General features: G+C 42.4%; 2 protein-coding genes across 2 annotated transcripts in view; one reads left to right on the forward strand and one right to left on the reverse strand.

The window, feature by feature from the left end:
- The window catches only part of ext2 (exostosin glycosyltransferase 2), a 169,169-nt gene extending 155,993 nt beyond the window's left edge, over positions 1 to 13,176 (reverse strand). Inside the window, exon 1 of the mRNA XM_055649128.1 lies at positions 13,015 to 13,176. The gene's annotated coding sequence lies outside the window, so the exon portion shown is untranslated. The remainder of the gene's footprint in view (positions 1 to 13,014) is intronic.
- Positions 13,177 to 14,076: 900 nt separating this feature from the next.
- Positions 14,077 to 27,562, forward strand: part of bbox1 (butyrobetaine (gamma), 2-oxoglutarate dioxygenase (gamma-butyrobetaine hydroxylase) 1) — a 68,506-nt gene continuing 55,020 nt past the window's right edge. Inside the window, 2 exon segments of the mRNA XM_055649131.1 lie at positions 14,077 to 14,519; positions 23,127 to 23,601. Of these exon segments, the coding sequence (XP_055505106.1) occupies positions 14,110 to 14,519; positions 23,127 to 23,601 (885 nt within the window). The 5' untranslated portion in view covers positions 14,077 to 14,109.

Raw genomic sequence — 27,562 nt, forward strand, 5'->3', positions numbered from 1 at the left:
TGGTGAATCTTTATAGTCCTGGTTTGCAGACCCGCCGATAATTTCAGTGAAACACTGACAATTTACATGGCAGAAGAACTTGATGGGACAAATTCAAAGCGAAGTCAAATGGAACTGACGTTTCAATCGTTGTCAAATGTTACGCCCATGTTGTGGGTCGAACCGCCGACCATCGGGATCGTTAGGAGGGAATAAAGAAATCCTTTGGGTGAAAGTGTAACCCAACCGGTGAATAAACTCAACACCACGGATGATAACGCGGTCACAGCAAATTACATGAATGTTACCTTTGTGAAAACGTTGCTATCCTGATGGTTTGTAAAAGCTAAATCAGTATATTAAAATGTGCCCAATGGAAAACAACGGCTCTGTCAATTTGTCACCGTTGCTTTGCTGCTACTAGAGTCAAAGAGTCATACAGCATGGAGCGTCCATTCGGCCCACCATGCCCATGCCAACCAAGATGTCTCATCTAAACTAGTCCCATTTTCGCACGTTTGGCCCATATCCCTCCCTTCTTATCCATGCACGTGTCCAAATGTTGTTACAGCGCCGGGCTCAAACACATCACTGCCCTAAATAATTCAAATGTTTAAACGGTATTAAAGAAGGGGCTATCAGGAATCTTGATCTCTTATATGCAATACTCCGGTATTTGAACGCGCTCAGCCTCTTACAAGGGAACGGAAAATGAACAGCATTCTCTCCCAGACCACAATGCAATAAATCCGACTAGAAAAGCAAATGCATTGGACACAAGCTGTGAACTGTGTCGGGCTAGGCCAAGATGAATGCAAGGTCAAAAAGCCTATTGACGTGGCATCTTGGAAGATATATTGGAGGACCAAGGGGTTTGTAAGAAGGAGGAGCTAAAGGAACTATTAGCAAAAAAAAACGAGAGAAAGTGAGCTTGAAAGATGACAAATCCCTTGGTCCTTTCAAAGAGAAAACGTTTACAGATGGTGGAGATGGTGGTTATCCTCCAGAGTTCTATAATTTCTGGAACTGTGATCCCATTAATCAAGAAAGGAGAGAGATAGAAAACAAGGAACGACTGACATGTTAACCTAACATTGTGGCAGGGAATATCCTCGAATCTATAATGAAGAAGGTGTAGCAGAACACCTTGCAAAGTATAGTAAGATTGTGCAGAGTAAACACGGATTAAAAGATGGAAAATCATGTTAGATTAATCAATGATTTGTTGAGATGACCAAATGTTATATTTCCAAGTTTGATAACAATAGGCATCTCAATGAGATTGGGAATTGGGAAGGGGATAGAAAGAGGTAGGGGATATGGACTAGCTGAATGAATGGACACAAAATGACAGATGGAATACAACATTGGAAAGTTTAGGCTATCTACTTTGGAGAGTGGAACAGAAAAGGAGAATATTTGGTGAGAAATTAGGTAGTGCTTATCAAGATTTATCAAGACATTTCACGGATTGAAGTGCATCCAATATAGAAAATAGAATACATTAAATACAATATTCATTTGCAAAATAGATAAAACTCTTTGCCCAGTTGGATTTGCCCACCCATTTGAAAGAATTTAACAGAGAGATAGCAAAATCATTGTTCACATACTTTATAAATTGTTGGAAAACTCTACTGTGGCACAGGATCGGCAAATAGATATTATAATACCCATATTCAAGGAGGGCAGAATATGTGCAGGAAAATAACAGACTGAACACTTTAACATTGGTGGCAGGAAATATAATGGAATTCCTATGAAAGGGGAGAACAGAGGAACATCCAGAAACAAAAAGCAGAATAATGAGTTTTCAGCATGGCTTTCAAAAGGGAAAATGTTCATCCATCAATCTTGCTGATTTTTTTTGAAGAGGAAAAGGGAGGAGGTCAGCAGTAGGCTTTCAAAAGGGCTTATGCAAAACAATCCATAATAATGTCAAAATACATACAGTCAGCATAAATGTAGAATTGCTATCTGGCTCCAAGACCAAACCAAGTAGATGGTTACTCTGTTCCACAAGGATCATTGCTAGGACCACTGCTGCTCACAAATTATATTCATCACTTAAGACTTTGAAATTTGAAAATGCAATGGTTACATTTGCAGGGGCACCAAATTTTGGGGAAGAGGAAGGAGATGAGTTATTTTTAAATTTCAAAAAATAAACTATATTCATTAAAGAATATGCAAAACAAAACAGCACAAAGCTCTTGATACATTTTTAATGTGAGCCCAGTCCATCACGACCTCTCCACCACTTATTTTTCTTGCGTATGGCGTGCACAGCCTAAAGTTGTAGGACAACTTGTTCTATTTGATCTTGTATGATTGTGCACGCTGGGTTGATTGCATTCGTCGAAACAGAGCGGACCATGTGAAGGTTGCAATCTCCCGCCCCTCTCCACCACTGAAAGCATATACATGAGCGTTACCTCAAGAAGGTAATATCTATCACTGATCCCCACCATCCCCACGATTCTCAATGCTACCATTGGGCAGGAGGTACAAAAGGCTGAAGTCCCACACCACCAGGTTCAGTAACTATCAGATTCTTGATCCAACCTACGTAATCCTAATCCTGCCTCACCAAGGGAAAACTATGGACTGCCTCTTGCACTACCATCGACTTGTTTGTCCACAAATGTCCTTTTTGCACAGCATTTTTCTTTTCACTATTTTGTATAATTTATTTGTAATTTATGTTTAGATATGTTCTTGTGTGTTCTCTAATCTATGTAGCTGCAATGTGGGTGCAAGTATGATCTTCATCTCCCCATACCTCACTGCACTTGTCCATATGCCAATAAATACCTGACTTGCAATCAGTCACCACACCGACCTGAAGGCACCAAGTTAAGGTACGTCCTTTAATCAGCTTTTGTGCTTCTGTGAAACAAGATAGACTTTGATGTCCTTCACAGTGACATCCTATCTGGGCAAACATGGGAAGAATACCAATAATATCCATAAGACAATATTTTCAAAACATGTGAGGTAAGGTGGACAAAATTGGAGCAAAATTAAAGCACTACAAAGTTCAAGAAAAGTACTGCAAAAAAGTGCAGTGGTCAAACTTTGATGATAAGTTTAGAGGGGATGATGGCGTTAAACGCTGAGTACTTCGAAGATTTTTTTGTCTACTTGATCAAAGCAAGCACATTCATTGTTTATGCTGTATGTTTCTTGGTATGGAAATATTCTATTTAAACATTTCAGTTAACTTTTTTAAACATATTGTTAGCAAGAAGCACTTGGAAATTACTCTTGAAATACAACAGCTTTTTTTTTCCATGGCATAATTTACATATTTTTCGACGTTAAATTCTGAAAATATTTTTGCTGAATTTTAAAAGATAGTTTCAATAGTAAACGAAAATACAGCAGTGAGCACATTTCCCAACCATAGAAACATAGAAAATAGGTGACGGAAATGGCCGTTCGGCCCTTTGAGCCAGCAGCGCCATTCAATATGATCATGGCTGATCATCCTAAATAGGTTCCTGCTTTCTCCCCATATTCCTTGATTCCATTAGCCCCAAGAGCTACAGTATATCTAACTTTCTCTTGAAAACATCCAGTGAATTGGCCTCCACTGCCTTCTGTGGCAGAGAATTCCACAGATTCACAACTCTCTGATTTGAGTCCGTGGTCTCCGTGGTCTCAAAAAGGCTAGAGGTAAAGATGTTGCAGTTTAGTTAGCTTACTATCAGACTGCATTTATGTTGCACTTCTGTTAAGCAACACAGAACAGTTGACTACCACTGGAAAAAACAGCTGCCTTTCCAAATATTATGTCCAGTGGCACTGAAAACAACTTAACCCTGACATTGTGTAAATGTTTTTGTTAGTTTGATTACTGTATGCAGTTCCAGGATTGTAATTCTAAGGAAAGGGTATAGCAAACATTTACCAAAATGATAGCAGCAGTAAAGGTCAAAATTCAATAATATCCTAGAATACGTTAAGAGGGGGCACATAAAATGTCAAAAGTATGAATTATTTTAAGGGGACATCAGTAACAAGACAGCAAAATGGCATGTGTAATTCAAATATTTGGTGAAATATATGACGTTTTCACATTGAGAACTATTAAGATTTGAACTTGATTACCAACAGCAATGCTGAACAGGGGGTATATCAATCACAAGGTCAGGGGCAACAATTTTGAAGTGGGATAATATAAAAAGATATGGGGAATAGGCACACTGATTCCCTCGAGTGGTTGAACTAGCACTGGTACCATGTTCAATGGCCATAAGTTGCTGTAAATGCTATATTTTATCTTGCAATAAAACTTCAAAATAAAATAGTTTATAATTTAACGAGAAACATATCATGTTGAGCAAGTTATCGCATTCCAGTGACCTCAACTTTTCTGCCATACTAAAACCAAAGCAACCTCCAGATAGCTACCATTTATCATCAGTTTGTCAAACAAAGTATTCAGTATAACCCCAACCACAATGCTTCTTTTTTTCCCAAACACTCTGGCTTTGTTAAAAAAAAATCTCCTCAATATTTAAATATATACTGCTGTGTACCTTGGGATTTCAAAATCTTAGCCACTTCTGTTTGTAGTAAAATGATGAATCCTATTAAAAGTCCTCAGTCGAACAAAATGTTCCCAAAGATTTTAACCACAATCCTGACAAATTTGACTCCCACTACAACTGAAGCTCACAGAATATTCAGACTGCAGAGCTTCACTGCTGAAAGGGTCTTTTATGTAAGGTAATGCTTGTAAGAATTCATAAATCATTCAACATTTCCAGCACTGGGATTTTAAATATTTTGTAACAATAAACGAGCATCAGCACGAGGTGGTTTCCTTTTGTCCAACTTTGCACATTGAAGTTGCACATTAATATCTTGTTAAAATTATCCTCGACAAGAAGCTCAATTAGATCAGCATTTAATTGCTTTGGCCACAATAACGCGTCCAAGGCTGATCCTGCAGCATGCCACCCAGCAACTGATTCCCATTTGGGATATTTGGCACATTATGGAATTACTGTCCAATACATCTGAATGATTGAAGGACCACGATGTTCAAGAAGTTTAATACTACGTCCCCAGCAGTCAACTTGATTGACACCCCTTTTATCTCACCGTCAGCTGCTTATCCAACAGGCGGCACAATGGCGCAGTGGTAGAGTTGATAATTTTCAACATGAAAGAGCTCTTTCCATCAGCTGAGAGAGGATTGTAGCTGGTAATCAGGAAAAGATTTATTGAGCTCATACTGTAAAACATCATGGAGTGGAGACAAGCAGCATCCCTGGAGAGCATGGATAAGTGACCTTTCGGATCAAGACCCTTCTTCAGATTCAGATACTCATGGAGTCTGGAGTCATTGTTGAGAACTACTGCTCCACTCCTGTTATACCACTATGTTGCCAGCTCCATGGGTCTATCCTGACAATGGTACAGGACATAACTAGGGATAGTAATGGAGAAGCATGGCACATAGCCTGCAAGGTCCTTATGATTAACTCTGATTCAGTAGGATGTTGATTGTTACTTAACAAATTGGTTGTGAAAAGTTGATGCACCAATTCTGTTGTGGCCATTGCTTATTGCCAGCAGTTTGAAGGTACATATATTACTTACCATTTACCAAGCTGCATCTTTATGTTCTTGGCATAAAGTACAAAACGAGTCATCTTTGAACTTTGACCCTCTGACCGTGTTTCCAAACCCAAGCGTAACAAACCTTCCAAAACTGGATATAAACCCGATCTAGTCAATTGCATTATGATATTGAATTGATTACAATTGTAAAATTGGTAGGAAGTGATTTCACTTTTTATTGTTACCAACAACTTACAAACCCATATGAATGTAGAATAACAATCTATTGTAGTAATTTAGTCTGGAATTAATAACCATTTTGTATGGAGACTATAACTGTTGTATTGTATAAATCAGAAATGGTTGTCATGATGTTTTACTTAAAAATATGATAATAACAGAAAAAACATAAATTCATAATAATTTTAATACATAGTTTGCAATCCAAATATCAAAAAGGGAGTAAATGTGGAATAACTGGAAACGAATGCAGGACTTTAAACAAACCCTGTGAGCCGTCTATGCGGCCAAAGGCGAATGAAAAAATATTATTCATATTTGCCTTTCACCCCGACTGGAACATGCTGGTCCAGAACTCTTAACTCTCTTTTTTTGGATCCTATTCATCTGATGCTGTTTTAGTCCCAAGCATCTGTTCCCAATCTATTTTAACGATGTCCTCTCTTACACTATTCAAATCGGCCTTCCCACAATTCAAGGCTTAGCATTAGGACTAACCTTATCCCTTTTCAAAACTACCTTGAAATTTACAGAATTACGCTTACAATGTTTTTCCCCAGCGATGCATTCAGCAGCTGCTTCATTTCATTTCCCACGATAAGATCAGAGTACTGCCCCCTCTTTAGTGGGATTTTCTAAATGTTGGCCAAAACATTTGATACACTTAGAAAATTCTGCTGCAAGTAATTCCCTTGCAATGAGACAATCACAGGAATATTAAACATCCCATTCCTATAACGCCACTGCCCTAACACTTCCTGCAATTTGCTAACATTCAGCAGATTGGGTTCCTTATTTCATACGTCTATAGTGACTATATGGGTCAACTATACTCGTGTACTTTGCAATTAATGGGGCCATGTAAAACCCTTAAAAATACATCGTTAGACCACCAAATTTGACTTTAATAGGTGGACAGAACAGAATTGTGTACAAAACCCTATTTTTATAACACAAAAGACTGAGATTTGTTTCAAAGATGACTGGCTTTGTACTTGCTCAACCCATTGGTGCATATTGTTATCTGCAGCCTGTATGGGTCCATGATCTTACCCTTTTCCAAATCACAATGGGCAGTCTATTACTGACAAATGCAAATTGTAATTGCAGATAATATGTTCCTAGTGGGCAGGCAGGGCCATTTTCAATAGACAATAGACAATAAACAATAGGTGCAGGAATAGGCCAAAAGGCCCTTCAAGCCAGCACTGCCATTAATGTGATAATGGCTGATCATCCACAATCAGTTCCCCGTTCCTGCCTTCTCCCCATACCCCCTGACTCCGCTATGTTCAAGAGCCCTATCTAGCTCTCTCTTGAAAGTTTCCAGAAAACCGGCCTCCACTGCCCTCCGAGGCAGAGAATTCCACAGACTCACAACTCTCTGTGTGAAAAATTGTTCCCTCATCTCTGTTCTAAATGGCTTACCCCTTATTCTTAAACTGTGGCCCCTGGTTCAGGACTCCCCCAACATCGGGAACATGTTTCCTGCCTCTAGCGTGTCCAAACCCTTAATAATCTTATATGTTTCAATAAGACACCCTCTCATCCTTCTAAATTCCAGAGTATACAAGCCTCAGCATATATTCTCTCATATACAATTCTCTCAGCATATGACCCTCCTGCCATTCCAGGAATTAACCTTGTGAACTCCCTCAATAGCAAGAATGCCCTTTCTCAAATTCGGAGACCGAAACTGCTCACAATACTCCAGGTGTGGTCTCACTCGGGCCCCGTACAACTGCAGAAGGACCTCTTTGCTCTTATACTCAACTCTCATGTTATGAAGGCCAACATGCCATTCGCTTTCTTCACTGCCTGCTGTACCTGCATGCTTACTTTAATTGACTGATGAACAACGACCCAACAGATCCCGTTGTACTTCCCCTTTTCCCAACTTGACGCCATTTAGATAATAATCTGTGTTCCTGTTTTTGCTGCCAAAGTGGATAACCTCACATTTATCCACATTAAACTGCATCTGCCATGCATCTGCCCACTCACCAAACCTGACCAGTCATCCAATACAATACAATAATAATCTGTGTTCCTGCATTCTCATAGAATCCTCCTCACAGTTCACACTGCCACCCAGCTTTGTGTCATCTGCAAATTTGCTAATGTTACTTGTAATAATCCCTTCACCTAAATCATTGATGTATATTGTAAATAGCTGTGGTCCCAGCACCGAGCCTTGCGGTACCCCACTAGTCACTGCCTGCCATTCTGAAAGGGACCCGTTAATCCCTACTCTTTGTTTCATGTCTGCCAACCAATTTTCTATCCATGTCAGCACTCTACCCCAATACCATGTGCCCTAATTTTGCCCACTAATCTCCTATGTGGGACCTTATCAAATGCTTTCTGAAAGTCCAGGTACACTACATCCACTGGCTCTCCCTTATCCTTCCTGGTTACATCCTCAAAAAATTCCAGAAGATTAGTCAAGCTTGATTTCCCCTTTGTAAATCTACGCTGACTCAGACCGAATCTATTACTGCTATACAAATGTGCCACTATTTCATCTTTTATGATTGACTCCATCATCTTCCCCACCATCGATGTCAGGCTAACTGATCTATAATTCCCTGTTTTCTCTCTCCCGCCTTTCTTAAAATTTTCACTCTGTGTTGATGTTGTATGACTTGATATACAACTTGTAATTGTAATTCTGCTATTCACTCTGTCGGTTTACAGGAAGGAGGGAGTTTGAGAATTTCTTATTGTCTGGCAAAACCTCCAGACTTCCATGCTTTTTGAATCACCAGAAAAGCATTAAAACAGAAGCCACTGCTGTTCTTTAAATAGGTCCGTGCGGAAAGATGGTGAAATACTTTATGATATAACTCATCCACCACATGAGGCTTTTAGATAGGCACATGAACATGCTGGGCTGGCGGAATAAGGATCATGTGCAGGCAGAAGGGACTAGTTAATCTGCTATCACATTTGGCACAGACATTGTGGGCCAAAGGGCCTGTTCCTGTGCGGCATTGCTCCACTTTCTATGTTCCATATGTTTTCTTTGCAGATGGTTTCAGTCCTTTTTACATTCCAGTATTTTCTGTTCCAATGTTAAATTAGTTACTGTGATGGCGTTAATGACATGACATGAGAGGCAAGTAGTGCAAGTCAGGCAGCAAATCGCAAATCCATGTCGGAAACCAAAATGTACATGCCCATGACCACAAGATAATCAAATTGATAAAAGAATCAACCTTCAAATTCGGTGATCATGAAGTCAGATGGAGATTTCCACATCTACTTGTCTACTTTGAATGCAATCAGTCTTTACTTGTGGTTATCAATGCAGAACATGAGTAACTTAATTCACAGCAAATTAGTTGTAAAGGGCGTCCTGAAGAAGAGTTAAATATTTTTACTAAAACACACACCAGGTGTATTTAATTATACTATTCACAACCTCAGATCTCAAAGCTAATGCAACCTTTTTGAGTGCAGTTATATAACCATATAACCATATAACAATTACAGCACGGAAACAGGCCATCTCGGCCCTACAAGTCCGTGCCGAACAACTTTTTTTTCCTTAGTCCCGCCTGCCTGCACTCATACCATAACCCTCCATTCCCTTCTCATCCATATGCCTATCCAATTTATTTTTAAATGATACCAATGAACCTGCCTCCACCACTTCCACTGGAAGCTCATTCCACACCGCTACCACTCTCTGAGTAAAGTAGTTCCCCCACATACTACCCCTAAACTTCTGTCCCTTAATTCTGAAGTCATGTCCTCTTGTTTGGATCTTCCCTATTCTCAAAGGGAAAAGCTTGTCCACATCAACTCTGTCTATCCCTCTCATCATTTTAAAGACCTCTATCAAGTCCCCCCCCCATTGTAATGTATGGACTTGTCAATGTTCATTTAGCAAGATCTAAGAAACAGTTATGAGATAAATGACAAATTTTGATAAATTAAACATATACTTTTATTTTTAACATGTGGAGGACACGCAGGCTCTTAGAAACCCCCCAGTAGCTATATAGAAGACACGAGAACTTGGTTTAATGGCTCAACTGAAAGATGGCAACTATTAACAATATAGAACTCTGGCAATACTTGACTGGGGGTATCTGCCAATATCAGGTGTTCAAAAACTAAAATTATACCAGAGTTAACACAGGCACTTTATTTTAATATAATGAGCATTTTGTTATTCTAAATAATAGTTCAATGTGCAAAGTCCAATATTCCTTCTACAAAGTACAACAAAAAGTAAAGGCACAGCTATCACCAACTGTGCCAGCCTGACAACAAAAAAAATCATTGCATTTCCTCGGTAAAGCAACTAAACCTAATCACACAGCCTTCCATCTTTATCTGCTTCTCATAGTGATACAATTATCCTAGATAATATTCATCTAAATTTACACAATGTGAAGGACTCTCAAGTACTTTTCAAATTGGCAAGCATCTTCACAATCTTGGTACAGAGAAAATTTCTACCATATTGAAACAACTCTTTACAAAACTGATGTTGAGATGAAGTCAATTAATAAGAACATCAGATGTGGCGTTTATGGTAATCATTACAGTCGATTAATGTTATACACTATTGAAATATTAATCTTCATGTTGCTATCTGATTGAATAAACTTAGAAATATAGAAAATAGGTGCAGGAGTAGGCCATTCTGCCCTTTGAGTCAGAATCCAAAATCAGTACCCCATTCCTGATTTATTTCCATATCCCTTAATTATGTTAGCCCTTAGAGCTAAATCTAACTTATTACATCTCCACGATTCTTGGCCCAGAGCCCACAAGCTACAGCATAGATAGATATAGATATGCCATTTATTGTCACTATACATGTACAATGAGATTAAAAGCAGCTCATACTCAGTGCATACATATAATTTAGTACAAAAAACAAGAAACAGAAAACAAAAACAAAAGGGAGGGGGGGGATAGGTGCACAATTCTGCGGCGCTATATACATATCTATAAAGCCAAAATGGTGAAGGATGAATAGGTAGTATTCTTAGGCAGATGTTTAAAGATTATATTAAATATTAAAAATGTTTTTAAAAAATATTAAAAATTACAGTTACAATACACATTACAGTTCCAAATTTCAGTACGTGGATAGAATAGATGGAAGTCCAGGTGTTGGGCTGTGAAGTCAGTGCATGTGTGAATTAAGAGTAGTTATGACTTTCGGAAAACAACTATTCCTGAGTATTTGTCCTAGATTTTATGCACCTATAGCGCCTTCCAGAGGGCAGCAGGTCGAACAATCCAAACGCAGGATGGGAGCTGTCCTTGATATTCTTTGCCCTGCTAAGGCTGCGGGAGGTGTAAATATCCATCAGGGAGGGGAGAGGGCAACCAATGATCTTCTGTGCTGTCCTAGTTACCCTCTGAAGCCTCTCCCTGTCTGCCATGGTGCAGCTGCCGTACCATGATGTAATGCAGTATGTCAGCAGGCTCTCGATGGACGAGCGGTAGAAGGTCAGCAGCAGGTTAGAGTCCAGGTTGTGCTTCCTGAGAACCCTCAGGAAGTGCAGCCACTGCTGAGCCTTCTTGATGACCGCTGTCGTGTTGTCTGTCCAGGAGATATCAGCAGAGATAAGGACGCTGAGAAACCGGAAGGTGTTGACCCTCTCCACACACTCGCCGTTGATATGTAGGGGGACTAAGTCGGTGCTGTGCCTCCTGAAGTCGACATATGTGTTAGACACAAAGTGCTGGAGTAACTCAGTGGGTCAGTGATGGAAAAAATTATGTAACAATTTCCTTGTGTATTCTATCTGTGTCTGCACAAGATTGTTTACCGAAACTGACTAGGGCCCAAGTAATTGACAGGTCTCGGAGATTTACAGTCACAGAACTTGCAGAACGGCTAATCTTTCCTTTGAATTCTGAGTGTCTTTGTTCATTACTATTTGTCTGAATGCTTTTTTGTCTAAATCAATGTATAAAAGAGATGGTTTTCAGCATTAGCTCAGAGAGGACTCCCACAGACACTTGGGCTCTGTGTGACTCTCTCTCTCACAATAAAGTTCGTCCAGTTTCTACCTCTGTTTTTGTAATAGTCTTTGTTGGAAATTTTCTAACAGTCAGGGACCATCTCTGGAGACAAAAGATGGGTGACATCTGAAGAAGGGTCCCGACCCGAAGCGTCACCCATCCTTTTTATCCACAGATGCAGGCTGACCTGCTGAGTTACTCCAGCACTTTGTGTCTAACACTTGTGCTGTAGCTTGTGTGCTCAGGGCCAAGAATTGTGGCGATATCTCTTTTTAAAAATATACACCAGCATCTGCAGTTCCTTTGTACACAAGAATAGTTTTATCCAGTTATGCGAGTTGTACAGTAATTTATCCTTGCGTACACAATCCGACCTCAGTTGGCCTGCCTGTGGCACTTGAATGCCCGCAGTTGAAGCACTTTATCCGACTGAAGCAGGCGAAAAATAAATTGGCAACGACACTGACTGTAGGTTTCACCTTTCACCCAGTTATGGCCGGTCCCACAGTAAACCCAAGTCACATGCTATCTCTTTACGCTCAAAAAGAGCTCAGTGGCTTTGACTTTCTCTCCTCCTCTTGTTATTTTTATTCAACCCATGACAATCGCTGACGATCTCATTGGCACAGTATTTTTAATCGACCTGCATACGCCCATAGATGTTTGTGGACTGCACTATATGGACTTTAGACTACACGGGGTGTGTTCGGCACAGACTGCGAGAGGGAGAGAGCTCCCGGCAGCAGGTAAGGAGAGGCATTGACAGGTGCTACCTTTAGCTGTCAGTGATGTGGGTGGATATTAATCTGGTGGATATTGAGGCAGGACAGGTGGACATTGGGGAGGGTGGACATTGAGCCGGGTGGACATTGGGCCGGGTGGTCATTGGGGAGGGTGGACATGAGCCGGGTGGACATGAGCCGGGTGGACATCTCCACGATCGCCGCCGTGTGAGCGCGGGTGGACAGAGGGCCGGCGCCATACATTGAGCAACCCGCCATTACCCCCCTGGACCTTAGCCGCGTGGTCTAAAGCCTTATGGACAGGTCCACGAAAAAAGCTGGCTGCCGTTGTGAGCGCGGGCAGCAGGCCGGCGCCATGGAGCGAAGGAAATAGGCAACCCCCGGGCCGAGACCCTTCTTCAGACTGACACGCATTATCTACACACATTTCCACATATATTCCGACCAGGGAGCCGGTTTGCATCGTGAGGTAAAATGTACTCACTGGAGTTGGCGCCTTCAGGCCCGAGCGCGCCCGCCGCCGCCATTACGGCGGTTGCCGGGCGACCGTTGCTAGGGCGGAAGGGACGATGGCGGCGCCTCAGGGCCCGGCCCGGTTAATGAATGTGAACACAGCCGGCAGGCCTGGCCTCACCTCCCCGCCCCGCCACGCCGTGCACACTCCCCGAGCTATGAGCAGCCGCGGCGGCGGACACAAGCAACCGCAGATGCTGGGATCTTGTGTAGAACACAAAGTGCTGGAGAAACTTCAAAAAAAGGCAAGACACAACATGCAATATATGATTGAGCCCAATTTCGCTTGGGCAGCGCCAGACTATGATTACCCCAGGGGTATGAATATTGAGTTCTCTAACTGCAAGTAACCCTTGCCCTCTCCCTTCTCCCCCTTCCCCATCCCAGTTCGTCGACCAGTCTGACTGGCCCGATTAGATTTTATCTCGTCTAGATAGACACAAAATGCTGGAGTAACTTAGCGGGACAGGCAGCATCTCTGGAGAGAAGGAATGATGTTTCTGGACAAGTCTGAAGAAGGGTCTCGACCCAAAACGTCACCCATTCCTTCTCCCCAGAGATCCTGCCTGTCTGAGTTACTAATCCAGCTTTTTGTGTCTATCTTCGGTTTAAACCAGCATTTGCAGTTCCTTCTTATACATTTTGGCTCTGTTTACTTTGTTGTTATCATATCTATGAGGCTGCTGAGACGGGAGATGACTAATGCAAGTGATGAACATAAGGACTCGGCTTCGAGTGACATCAGGAGTGAGCATAGTGCCTTTGCTCCAATCTTGGTTCTTGGTTTCTTGGTCCTCCAAAATATTCCAAGTGGAATTTAAACTAAAGGTGGTGAAGGGAGGGCTTAAGCCAGAAAGGGTTATTGGGAAGAAAGAGCTACTTTAAATTTAGTTGCATCTGGTTGGGTAACTATAGTTAGGTGGAGATTATACCATGCTTTAATTGTGCGGGGGAAGAACGAATTGCTGTATACATCTGTCTTTGTAGCTGGGATCACAAATTGGATCACAAATCAAACCAACGGGCACAGACACAGCAGGTTTTGAGGACGCAGATCGAGAGCGCAATGAGGCTGCAGGTGCAGGAGATGCAGCGGGCGATCTCGGAGGGGCGAAAGCAGCAGGAGGCCAAGTGCAACAAGAAGCTGCTGGAGCTGCACAGCCTACAGGGCATGGTTGACGAGCTGCAGGCAGAGAACCGACAGCTTGCACGGGAGCTCCAGGCACACGTCAAGAGTAAATGTGAACTGGAGCAAGCCTTGAAGAGTCGGAATGAGATCATCCACGAATTTAATGAATTGTTGGATTCTAATCTTGAGGAGCATGCACAATTTCTGGCAATGAAGCAGGAGGTGACTGATGTGAAGTGGCAGCTGCAGCAGGTGCAGACAGAAGCTAGCGAGTTTGCCAAACTCCAGGCCCCTGTGATGCTCTGGGCAAGGACTATCTTCAGGAGAAGGCAGATCTCCAGCAGCAGGTGCAGAAGCTTTTGTACCTCAATTTCAGCACCTTGCACGCTTCAAACAAATCTCTGCAAAGTGCACTGGGACGAGACCATATACCTTTGCTTCAGTCCATTGTCTTGTTGCAGACAAGCTGCAGCAGCTCTGGAGAGAAGGGACGGACTAGTAAAGATGAGGGAGTGGGGCTGGGATAGCGGAAGTCATTAAAGAGACGAAGGGCATGTGAGGTTTCTTGGAAATAGAAGAAGGGCTGAATATGTCACTCATTCATTCTCTCCAGAAATATTGCCTGTCCTGCTGAGTTACTCCAGCACTTTGTGTTTATCTTCACAACAAAGATCTTAATGGTTAATGTCTTCAAAAGGTTTTAGTGGCAAGAATTTGCTTTCCTGTTGCACGGTATAGTGGAGATGTGCAGGATTGCAGTGTCTGATTACCCAGGGAAGTTACATTCAGCATGGAGTGTACAATAGATGTTCTATTCAGTCATATTATTTATACAAAGTAAAATTTAGTTTGGCACTTTAAGTATCTTCAAAGAGAGGTATCATAAACATCTTTAAGAGACAGACTAATCATTATCCAGATACACTGCACAGAACGTTTTTGATGTAAGATTGCACAAATGAAAAAAAATTACTGATTTTATCAATTCTATTGTGGGTAGGATAATGGTTAATCTGCAGAGAAGGTACTGCTGTAGTCTGAGAAACAAACTGTGCTTCCATGTAATTGGAGTAACTAGTCTTTTTGTTGCTTTGAGGGTGAAAAGGCAAGGAAATTCCAGTGAAAATATCCATCCCTCCATTGATATCTGCAAGAAATTTGTAGCTTCTCTAATCTAACATTGTTATCTCCAATGGGCGAGAATTCAGTTTTGCAAGTGCGGGCCATTTAAAAACCAGTCAGGGCCAGCCTGCAACACATACCTTCAAAGTCGGCAGAGGAGGAGCAGGTAAAGGAGCGAGTGCGGGGATTGGCTGAAGAATCTAAATTAGTGAATTGGTAAATTAGATCATTAGTAAATTAGTTCATTTATCAGGAAATAAAAGTAGGGCTTCCCCCTAGGGGAGCGACCTTGGGAGGTAGTGTGGGTCTGGCAGGTAAAGTGTGGGTCTTTGGCAGGTGACGTGTGAGGTGACGTGTGAGTCTATCTCTTTGGGTCAAGAGTCTTAGGCAAGGAGGCCACACTTGATTTGAGATTTGTGATTGTTTTTGTCCACTGAAGAAATGGCAGGCAAGTTGGTACAATGTGTTTCCTGCAGGATGTGGGAAGTCAGGGACACTGCTGGTGCTTTTGACAACTACACCTGCAGAAATAATGTCCAGGTGCAGCTCCTGACTGAACGTGTTAGGGAACTGGAGCAACAGCTGGATGACCTCAGAGACATCTGGGAAAACGAGAATTTCCTACACAAGACCTTCAGTGAGGTTGTCACACCAAGGATGCAGGAAGAGTGAAGGTGGGTGACTATGAGATAGAGCGGTAAGCGTGGAGACCCCAGTGGCTGTACCTATTCAAAACAGGTACACCCTCTTGGAAGCGGGATAACACAACAAAATTGAGTTGGAGCCAGGCTGTGACTCCAACCATAGTGCCGAGGCTCAACGGGGAAGAGTGACATCAGGCAGAGCTAAAGTGGTGGGAGACTCCATCTTCATTCTGCGGCCGCAGGTGAGAATCCAGGATGGTGTGTTGCCTCCCTGGTGCCAGGGTCCAGGACGTCTCGGAGCGGCTGCAGGGCATCCTCAAGAGTGAGGGGGAGCAGCCGGAGGTTGTTGTGCATGTCGGCACAAATGATGTAGGTCGGAAGAGGAAGGAGGTTCTGCAACAACAATTTACGGAATTGGGCAGAAGACTGAAAAGCAGGAGGGGCTTTAATGCAAGGGGCTTGACGGGTAAGGCAGATGAGCTTAGGTCATGGATAGGTACGAGCATCTGGGACGTTGTAGCCATGACTGACACCTGGTTACGGGAAGGGCAAGACTGGCAGCTCAATCTTCTGAGGTACAGGAGCTTCAGGAAAGACAGGGGTGATGGAAAAAAAGGGGGGGTTGCATTTTTGGTTAAGGAGGATGTTACGGCTGTGTTCAGAGGTGACTTACGGACGGTTCGTCTAGTGAGGCTATATGGGTGGATCTGAGGAACAAGAACGGGATGATCGCCTTGTTGGGAGTGTACTACAGACCCCGAATAGTCAACAAATGTGCCAGGTCAAATAAGGATGTTGTAGTAGGGGATTTCAACTTTCCCAATGTAGACTGGGAAAATCATAGTGAAATTGTTGTATCCCATCTTTGATTGGCTGTGCCAGATTTTATGGAGTAAAACACACTTGAAATGCAGAATGCAGGTACTAAATATACATTTAGTTGGCCAGTCATTATGTCTATACCAACCAGTGGACACCCACCTATATTAATCCCATCTTCCATCACTTGACCCATGGCCTATTCCTCAGTGATTCGTGGTCCTCTGGACATTCGTTAAATGCTGTCAGTGCCTCTGCTTTCACCATTCTTTCAGGCAGTGTATTCCAGTTAATCATAATTCTCTGGATGAAAAAGGTCCTTTCCTCAGATTTCCTTCCAAATCTCTTACCAGAGGACAAAGGGGTTTTATCAAAGTCATATGTGAGAATATTTTCCTGCAGTCTACTCTATCTGTACCCCACATAATTTTATCTACTTCAGTTCTGCCCCTCGTAACCTCCCCTTGTCCAGGGAAAACAAACCAAATCTCTCATCTTGTCTGGAATGTTCCATCCCAGGCAACATTCTGGTGACTCCTCGACACCCTCTCCAGCGCTATCACACCTTTCCTCCAAATTGGTGACAGAAACTGCATGCAATACTCTAGTTTAGTTTATTATTGTTGTCATGTGTTCCGAGGTACAGTGAAAAGTTTTTTGTTGTGCACTATCCAGTCTGTGAAAAGACTATACATGATTACAATCAAACCATCCACAGTGTACAGATACAGGGCAAAGGGGATAATGTTTAGTGCAAGGTAAAGTCCAATTAATGATAGTTGGAAGGTCTCCTGTGAGGTAGATGGTAGGTCAGGACTGCTTTGAAGTTGAGGGTAGGATGGTTCAGCTGCCTGATAACAGCTGGGAAGAAACTGTCCCTGAATCTGGATGTGTGCATTTTCAAACTGCTGTATCTCTTGGTTGATAGGAGAGGGGGGAGGGGAGAGGGAGTGACTGTGGTGAAACTGGTCCTTGATAATGCTGGTCACCTTGCTGAGGCAGTGTGAAGTGTAGATGGGGTCAATTGAAGGCTGGTTAGTCTGGTGGTCAGGGCTAGGTCCACAACTCTCTGGAATTTCTACAATTTTCTATTGAGGTCTGACCTAGGTTTTATAAATTTGGACCAGCTCTTGTATTCAATGGTCCAATTAATGAAGGTCAGCTTCATATGTGCCTTCTTAACCATGTTGTTTAACTGTACTAACACCTTGAAGGATCTTTGAACTTGTACAAAGTCTAACAGCAAGGAGTGGGAAATTATCAATGTAGATGTGAGCATAATCTTAAGTGGAATCAAGGGATCAGCAGAAAAGAAGTTGGAGAAGATGGGTGATCTAGTCTACAGCTACGGAAAGGAGAAATTTGGTGAGAAGGAACAACTCAGCAGAGAAAAATAGGTCTCCTCCCCCCAAGTCCCGTCGTCTCCAGGAAATCCAACGACTTGTTAAAGAAAGTAGAGGCCTGAGGAAGGTGTGGAAAAAAGTAAGAAGAAATGGAGGGTGTTAATCTCCTACAATAGGACCTAAAAAGAGGCTCTCGAAGCTGCGCAGAGCGGAGAATATAAGGAAATGACGCAAAAAGAAGAAAAAGCAAAAACAGACCTACAAAGATCCCTTTAAGTTTGTGAGAGGCATTTTCACAAAAGAGAAAAGTGGATCCCTGAAAGCGTCAAAAAAGGAGATTGAAGGACACATCAGAACCATCCACACTGATGAGTTAAAAGATGAACCGATTTTTATCCCCGCTAACATCCCACCAATCTCACCCCCACAACATCAATTTGACATCAGCCTCAAGCTGAGTGAGGTAGAAGAAGTAGTGAGGAAGGCAAGAACGGCCTCTGCACCAGGCCCCAATGGTGTTCTGTATTGTGTCTACAAGAATGCCCCAGATATTCTGAAATTCCTCTGGAGGAACATGAGGGTTGCGTGGGAAAAGCAAGTCATCCCCAAAGCCTGGCGAAGAGCAGGGGGAGTGCTGATCCCAAAGGAAAAAAATGTGTCCACCATCGAACAGTTTCGGCAAATAAACCTTCTTAACATAGAGGGCAAGATCCTTTTCAGTGTGGTGGCGAAAAGACTTACAAAGTATCTGAAACAAAACCATTTCATTGATATGTCAATCCAAATGGCTGGTATTGCAGGCTTCTCGGGATGCCTAGAACATACCAGCATCACTGCTAAGAAAGAACAAAATAATTTGCATGTACACAAAAATGCTGGAGAAACTCAGCGGGTGCAGCAGCATCTATGGAGCGAAGAAAATGGGCAACGTTTCGGGCCAAACCCCTTCTTCAGACTGATAGGGGGTGGCGGGGAGAAGGAAGGTAAAAGGAGGAGGAGGAGCCCAAGGGCTGAGGGATGGGAGGAGACAGCCCGAGGGCTGAGGAAGGGGAGGAGACAGCAAGGGCTAACAAAATTGGGAGAATTCAATGTTCATGCCCGCAGGATGCAGACTCCCCAAACGGAATATGAGATGCTGTTCCTCCAATTTCCAGTGTTGCTCACTCTGGCCATGGAGGAGACCCAGGACAGAGAGGTCGGACGGGGAGTGGGAGAGGGAGTTGAAGTGCTGAGCCACCGGGAGGTCAGGTTGGTTATTGCGGACCGAGCGGAGGTGTTCGGCGAAACGATCGCCCAGCCTCCACTTAGTCTCACCGATATAGATCAGCTGACATCTAGAGCAGTGGATGCAATAGATGAGGTTGGAGGAGATACAGGTGAACCTCTGTCGCACCTGGAACGACTGCTTGGGTCCTTGAATGGAGTCGAGGGGGGAGGTAAAGGGACAGGTGTTGCATCTCTTCCTGTTGCAAGGGAAAGTGCCCGGGGAGGGGGTGGTACGGGAGGGAAGGGAAGAATTGACAAGGGATTTACGGAGGGAGCGGTCTTTGCGGAAGGCAGACATGGGGGGAGATGGGAAAATGTGGTGAGTGGTGGGGTCACGTTGGAAGTGGCGAAACTAACGGAGGGTTACTTGTTGTATGTGACGGCTGGTGGGGTGAAAGGTGAGGACTAGGGGCACTCTGCCCTTGTTGCGAGTGCAGGGATGGGGAGAGAGAGCAGTGTTGCGGGGTATGGAAGAGACCCTGGTGCGAGCCTCATCTATGGTGGAGGATGGGAACACCCGTTCCCTGAAGACTTAGGACATTTCAGATGCCCTGGGAGCAGATGCGGCGTAGACAGAGGAATTGGGAGTAGGGAATGGTTTCTGCCCAAAACGTTGCCTATTTCCTTCGCTCCATAGATGCTGCTGCACCCGCTGAGTTTCTCCAGCATTTTTGTCTACCTTCGATTTTCCAGCATCTGCAGTTCCTTCTTAAACAAAAGAATTTGCATGTCTTGTTCCTCGACCTGGCCAACGCCTATGGATCAGTTCCTCATTCGTTACTGTAGACTGCTTTTGAATTCTTTCAGGTGCCTGCAATAATAACAAACCTGGTAAAAAAACTACTTCCAGGATCTGCAATTTTGTCTCAAAACATCAGACTTTACTACAGCGTGGCAACCACTGGAAGTAGGCATCATGGCGGGGTGCACCATCTCCCCATTGACCTTCGCTATGGCAATGGAGCTCATTATCAGAGCATCAAAATGGGTTGTGGGAGGAAAACAGCTACAGTGTGGTCAGCGATTGCCACCGGTACGAGCCTATATGGACGATATAACAACACTAACAACAACAATCCCCTGCACTAAGAGACTTCTGGAAAAACATCACCCAACATCACATGGGCAAGGATGCAGATTAAACCCAGCAAGTACAGAAGCATCTCCATTGTCAAAGGTCAAGTCAAGGATCAAAGATTTCATATTGACGTAACACCTGTTCCAACTGTTTCAGAAATGCCGGTGAAGAGTTTGGCCCATGGTCTGATGCAAAGGTCAAGGACACCGAGCAGTTTGAACAACTGAAAAAGGATATCATCATGCACATCGCTCACATCAGCAAGACCTTGATACCAGGAAAACTGAAGCTGTGCTGCTTCCAATTTGGCATACTACCAAGAATCAAGTGGCCTTTAACTATGTATGAAATCCCCATCAACAAAGTGGAAAAGCTGGAAAGAATGATCAGCACACATGTGAAACAGTGGCTTGGACTTCCACGATGCTTAAGTGGTGTTGGACTGTACGGGAGTGGCAAATTGGAATTGCCCATTGCAGGACTTGTGGAAGAGTTCAAATGCACTAAAGTAAGGTTGGTCATGACCCTCACTGAATCTGCAGATACTGTTATTCGTACAGTGGCCCCCAGTGTGGCAACGGGGAGGAAGTGGACCCCATCTGAAGCCATTCAGAGTGCTAAGTCTGCTCTTCATTTCTGGGATGTGATTGGCCAAGTCCAACATGGGAGAGCCGTGCTCGGGCTCGTCCCAAAAGCTCCTCAATGGCACAAGGCAACATCAGTGCAGAAGAGACGGCTCGTGGTGGTGGAGGAGGTGAGAAGACGGGAGGAGGCAGAGCGACACGCCAAGGCCAAGCAGGGCCAATGGACTCACTGGGAGAGCCTGGAAAAGAGGAAACTCAGCTGGTGAGACATCTGGTAATTGGAAGGATCTCGGCTCAGTTTTGTCAACAGAGCCACTTATGATGTTCTACCATCACCCCAGAACATAAAGCAGTGGTTCGGAGAAGACCCCACCTGCTCCCTTTGCCAAGCACCTGCATCACTAAGACACATTTTAACAGGATGCACAACGAGCCTTGGCCAAAGGCGTTATAAGCAAATTCTCAGCTGGCATCAATCCTGGAACAGAGGCTTAAGATCACAAATGCTTCCCCACAAACATCGGCAGGAAATGTCCACTTCACAACATTTGTACCAGCAGGCCAACCTCCAGAGCACCAGATAACATCAAAGGATGCAAGCATTCTGCAGCCTGCTCGGGATTGGAAAATGGAAGTGGACTTGGAAAAAAAGCTTGTGTTTCCCCCAGACATTGTGGCTACAACACTCCGGCCAGACATGGTCCTATGGTCCACAACAGCCAAGTTGGCATATGTTGTGGAATTGACAGTTCCATGGGAAGGTGGTGTTGAAGAAGCTTATGAGAGGAAAAAGACCAAGTACTCTGAACTGGCAACTGAAGCTGCCCAGAATGGCTGGAAGACCAAGATTTTCCCTGTCGAAGTGGGATGCAGGGGATTTGTTGCTACATCTATGACCAGGCTATTAAAGAAAATGGGGGTGAGGGGTCGATCCCTCCAACAAGCAATCAAATCATTATCAAATTCTGCAGAAAAAAGCAGCAATTGGATTTGGCTCAAAAGGAGAGATAACTATTGGGCAAAAGATGAAGAGAGGAGGGTATGGAATTGAGGGGGATGTAATTGGGACGCCAGGTATCACCCTTGAGCCCTCTGGAGATGTTGTGGGCTTATCAATGAAACGTCAAAGAAGGAGGGTGCCCACCTGATGACAACCGATGACGTACCTACCCTACCTTTCACCACTCCAATCCCACTGCAAATAGCAAGAGTGCCGACTTATTACAGGAATTGAAACATCAAGTCCTATTAGCTCTATTGAACGATCTTTGAACTTGTACATACACCAAGGTCCCTCTGTTCTCCAATAACCCCGAGGGCCCTACCATTCAGTGTGTTTGTCCTTGCCTCATTGGTTCAGCCAGAATGCATCACCTCGCATGTATCTGGATTAAATTGCATCTGCCGTTGCTCAGCCCAGTTCACCAAGGAATTGATATCATCTTCTAGTCTAAGATTACAGTCCACACTGTAAACAGAATATGATGTTCTGTTCCTCCAGTTTGCTAATCCCCACACCTTTTCCCCCTCTCTTTCCTGTGCCCCACCTGGATGTGCATCCATTTCTCCCTTGTCCCCTTCCACCTATATTCCTTCCTCTGGCTTCACAACTTGCATCTATTTTATCCTTATCTCCTTATCTCACACTTTTTGTCTATTTGTCTCTGGTCATTGTGCAATCTTCTACCAATAACCTACCCCCTCACCTGTATCCACCAATTGCCAAATGTTGTCCTGCCTCACCTCTCCACCAGCTTTCTATCACTCCCCACCCACTCAAATCAGTCCAAAGAAGGGTCTTGACCAGCAACATGGCCTATCCATGTTCTCCTGACAAACTGAGTTACCCTAGCACACATTGTCATTTTTTGCTCAGTTCCTTGTGGATCATCAATATGGACTTATTTATAGAAAACAATATTGTCGGCAATCATTATTTTCTACATGAATCTTTGTATCATTTAAATTAACTTGTCATAAATAATGAATCTTTCATGTGACTGTGTGGTAATTGAGTAGTTTATTTATATCTAAAATGTGTCGAAATTAAATTGCATTGATAACAGCAAACATTCCTTGGTTGTGTTTTGATTTACAGAGGCTTTACTGAATTTGAAGTGGACTGTGAGAATCTTGATTCAACCAGAGTGAAGACTCGAAGTCAAAGGCATTTCCAATTGCGGCAATATTGCAAAATGTGGCGTTCAGCTGCAAAATATTTTCTCAATAACAAAATATTTCGAAATGGAATGCAAAAATTATTGACTGCACAGAACACTCCGATTCATCCTGTACAAAATGTTCTCTATCAAAGCCGCAGGCTACACAGCCAGACAACTTTTAAATTCAATTTTCCTGCTTCAGCTATCCAAAAAGTAGAGACCTCAGATAAACATCGATGGTTCGTTGTTCACTGGGAGGATGGAAATCATAGTGTGTATCCTTATGCATGGTTACGGGATAACTGCCAATGTCCCCAATGCTTCCTGTCTTCAGCTAAAGCTAGAAAGTTTGCCATAAAAGACTTGGATGTGAACATTTCTCCAGAGAAAATCATCCTGACTGATTCAAAGGTATTAATAGTTTAAAATATTACTAATACAATGATTATATTGCTGCATAACTAAATCATTAATCTACAAATGAGTCTAAAGCTAGTTGGTGAAGGTCTAAGTTATATCTGAACTTTTTACTGTGAATTGATTGAATTAATATCTGGTTGAAATGTAAGATTACGTTATGCTTTGGAGGAAGTGGGCTTGAAAGCATTTTAAACAGGAAATGCTAAATGTATAATTTGGCAATTCTTACTCCGTTTTATTCTCTCCAAATCCTAAAGATTTTCACTGTACCTTGGTACACGTGACTATAAACTAAACTAAAGCAAGGGATTAAAGTGTTTTTAAAAATATGGTAGTATTAAGTAATCACGTGATACCACTACAAAATATATTCTAATATTAATATAGAAAAACTTAATTGCGTGTATATCCTGTTTAGAATTGAGAAGAATTAAGTTGTAATGAAGTGCATGATTAAGATTTGATTTTCATGTTTCTGCCGATTCTATAAACTTGTAATGTCACGCTGACAGAATCACAAATACAAGAATGCTTACTGGTAATCTTCTCCACCCCTATAATAAATGTTCACTTCTTCTATAATGATTTGTTTAGTTGAACAATTGTTTTTGGAACTGGCATTAACGATAAAGCTGCTTTGAATGACAGCTATTTCTCAAATAATCAGCTTGGTACCAGGCAGTGAACCGAGCGTTGCATGTTGAGGCAGGTACTAACTATCGCAATGTTTAAGAAACATTTGGACAGGTACATGGATAGGACAGGCTTGGAGGGATAGGGGCCAAATGCAGGACAAGTGTAGATGGGGCATGTTGGGCTGAAGGGCCTGATTCCATGCTGTATGAGTATGTTATTACAGAGCAACATCACCAAATAGATAAAATGAGAGAATATCGCTTTCGGAAATTGAGGTATGCAATTCTATATATTTTTTCTAACTTTAAATTTTGATCAAGTCATAATGGTCGTGGGGCATCTTTGCATAGCAAAGCAATTTTGGCATTTGATTCCCTGTGCAACACTGCTGTTGGAGATTATTGGACCAGGTTGTGGTGGGAGTGACTGTCAATGGGTGTGACTGTGACTGCACAGTCCTTGCTCCTCTAGGATCTGTGCAGTACCAGGTTAACTTTTTTGAGTACGTTGGAATTTCTGAATCAGTGTTATTTATCTTTTAAAAGGGTAAATGTATGCAAATATTGGATTCCTCAAAAATGAATACAATACCCATTATAATTACAGATTCTTTTCTCACAAAAAATATTAATTAGATAGAATAGAACAAAAGTAATCCTCACCCAAACTTAACCTAACCCCTACCTAAATGTGGGGAAGCGAGAGAAATAATATTACTTGTGATCAATTAGAAACATAGAAAATAGGTGCAGCAGTAGGCCATTCAGCCCTTGGCACCGCCATTCAATATGACCATGGCTGATCATCCAGAATCATACCCCATTCCTGCTTTCTCCCCATATCCCTTGATTCCTTTAGCCCTAAGAGCTAAATCTAACTCTCTATTGAATACATCCAGTGAATTGGCTTCCACTGCCTTCCGTGGCAGAGAATTCCACAGATTTACAACTCTCTGGGTGAAAAAGTTTTTCCTCATCTCAGCTTTTAAACATCAGACTTTATTGTGTGATGTGAATATTATAATGAGATAGCTATAAGGCTTTTGTATTGTGGTTAAATGGCCTGCAAAACACATGGCTCTCTCTTATTCTTTACAAACTAATTAAAGTATATAGTTCAAGTGTTTAAGATTATAATTTTTGAAGACAAATTGCTGAATGGAAAATAACAGTCGCCCTTTTTCATTATTACTAGTCTGGCGATCAACAGTGCCAGTAGCAATGTTTTTTGTTACCTTCTCATTAACTCCAAGTTTATACAATAGTTTCTCAGAAACTAGAATCAAGTGAACTATTTTAAGCAGCCCATTTTATTTCTTTATCCTGCACTAAATCTTTCACAATCTTACAGCTGGAGTCTTATTCTGTTCCGCCCAAAGAAATTAAAATCATAACAACATTTGATGGCAACAAGGAGACTGAAATGTTTTAATTTCTTTGAAGCTCTTTGATAATAATTGATACAATAGTTGCACTGTTATTCAATCTTTTCATTGCTAAACTGGATGTAAAAGATCAAAGTTGTACTTAAACTTGTTAATGTTCATCTGAAGTAGTACTCTGCCACAGAGTAGTCTGCAGCTGTGCACTCCTCTAACTCGTGCTAGTTTTACTGAAGAAAATGCATTTTACTGTTGAGTATGATAGAGTGCTATGACAACGTTTTTTTTGAAGGAAAGAGAGATTATCTCAACAATTGTTTAAGAAAGAACTACAGATGCTGGAAAAATCAAAGGTAGACAAAAATGCTGGAGAAACTCAGCGGGTGAGGCAGCATCTATGGAGTGAAGGAATAGGTGACGTTTTGGGTCGAGAAGTCTGAAGAAGGGTCTCGACCCAAAACGTCACATATTCCTTTGCTCCATAGATGCTGCTTCACCCGCTGAGTTTCTCCAGCAATTTCTCCAACAATTTATCAACACTGGATTAATGTCAGAGCAAACACAATGCAAAACATTTATTTTAATTCCCCCCACCTCCCCCCAAAGTTAATTATTAGGTTGAATGCATTGAGTATTGTTGATGAAACTCCTGACATTCATTTCATAACCAGTGATTATTTTATATATGGTTAGCTTTCCAGCTTTAGCTGAAGACAGAAAACACTGGGGACATTGGCAGTTATCCCTTGAGCATCTGCAGTTCCTTTCTACACATAAACTAAACTAATTGTTCCATTTCGGGATATATAACAATAAAAACACTCTTGAGACTTGACTTGAAAGGGCCCGTTCCACTGTACGAGGTAATTCAAGAGTTCTCCCGAGTTTTCCCCTGATTCGAACTCGGAGAATGTCTGTAGTGGGTCCGTAAGAGTTCGTGGATGTCTAGTAGCGTCTCGTACGAGTAACGGTAGGTACTCGGGAAATCCGGTAAACTCGTGACGTTTTTTCAACACTGAAAAATGTTCACGAGTAAAAACATACTCGTGATGAAAAAAATGGTTACTTTTTACTCGTACGAGCCGCTACGAGACATCTACGAACTCCTACAGACCCGCTACGGACATTCTCCGAGTTCGAATCAGGGGAAAACTCGGGGGAACTCTTGAATTACCTCGTACAGTGGGACAGGCCCTTTACATTACCAGTGTGGGAGACAGACTGAGGCCTGTACTTGATTATAGACTCCTATCTACTTACCTCGTAAAACTATTAATTCCCAAGTCAATTTTGAATCTCTACCTTTCTGGTATTGGTTGTTTGATAATATCTCTCCATTTTTAAATCGCATTCAAATACTGCTGTTTACTATAATGTTTATCAATTCTGCAGACAGTTCATATGCATGTTAATGTTCACAACTGTTTCATTTTCTGTATTCATTCCACATATTTACTCCCTTCAATTTTGATTTGCTCTTCTCCAATTTACTGTCCCAGCATATCAATTCTTAAATAGCAAATGTAATGTCTTGCTCCTGAGTCTCTCCTAACAAAACTCTCGGCCAAATTACAGTTGGAAACATAGAAAATAGGTGCAGGAGTAGACCATTCGGCCCTTCGAGGCAGCACCGCCATGTGATATGGCTGATCATGCAAAATCAGTACCCTGTTCCTGCCTTTTCCCCATATTTTCCCTGTATCCCTTGATTCCGTTAGCCTTTTTAGAGCTATATCTAACTCAGTTAAAAATAATCATAACCTACAGTGACACGAAGAATCCTCTTGATCTTCCTTTCTTCTCTTTTGTAGACTAGTTGTTTGTGTCCTTTCAGTCCTGTATCCATCTCTGATTGTGAACTCCCCCCATTCTCTCTCCACCCCCACCAACCTTGTGTGGGAAATGGCAGTGCAATCCAACACCTTGCTATGAAGT

This window comes from Leucoraja erinacea, chromosome 18 (genome assembly GCF_028641065.1).
Source record: "Leucoraja erinacea ecotype New England chromosome 18, Leri_hhj_1, whole genome shotgun sequence".
In the NCBI taxonomy this organism is placed as follows: Eukaryota; Metazoa; Chordata; class Chondrichthyes; order Rajiformes; family Rajidae; genus Leucoraja; species Leucoraja erinaceus.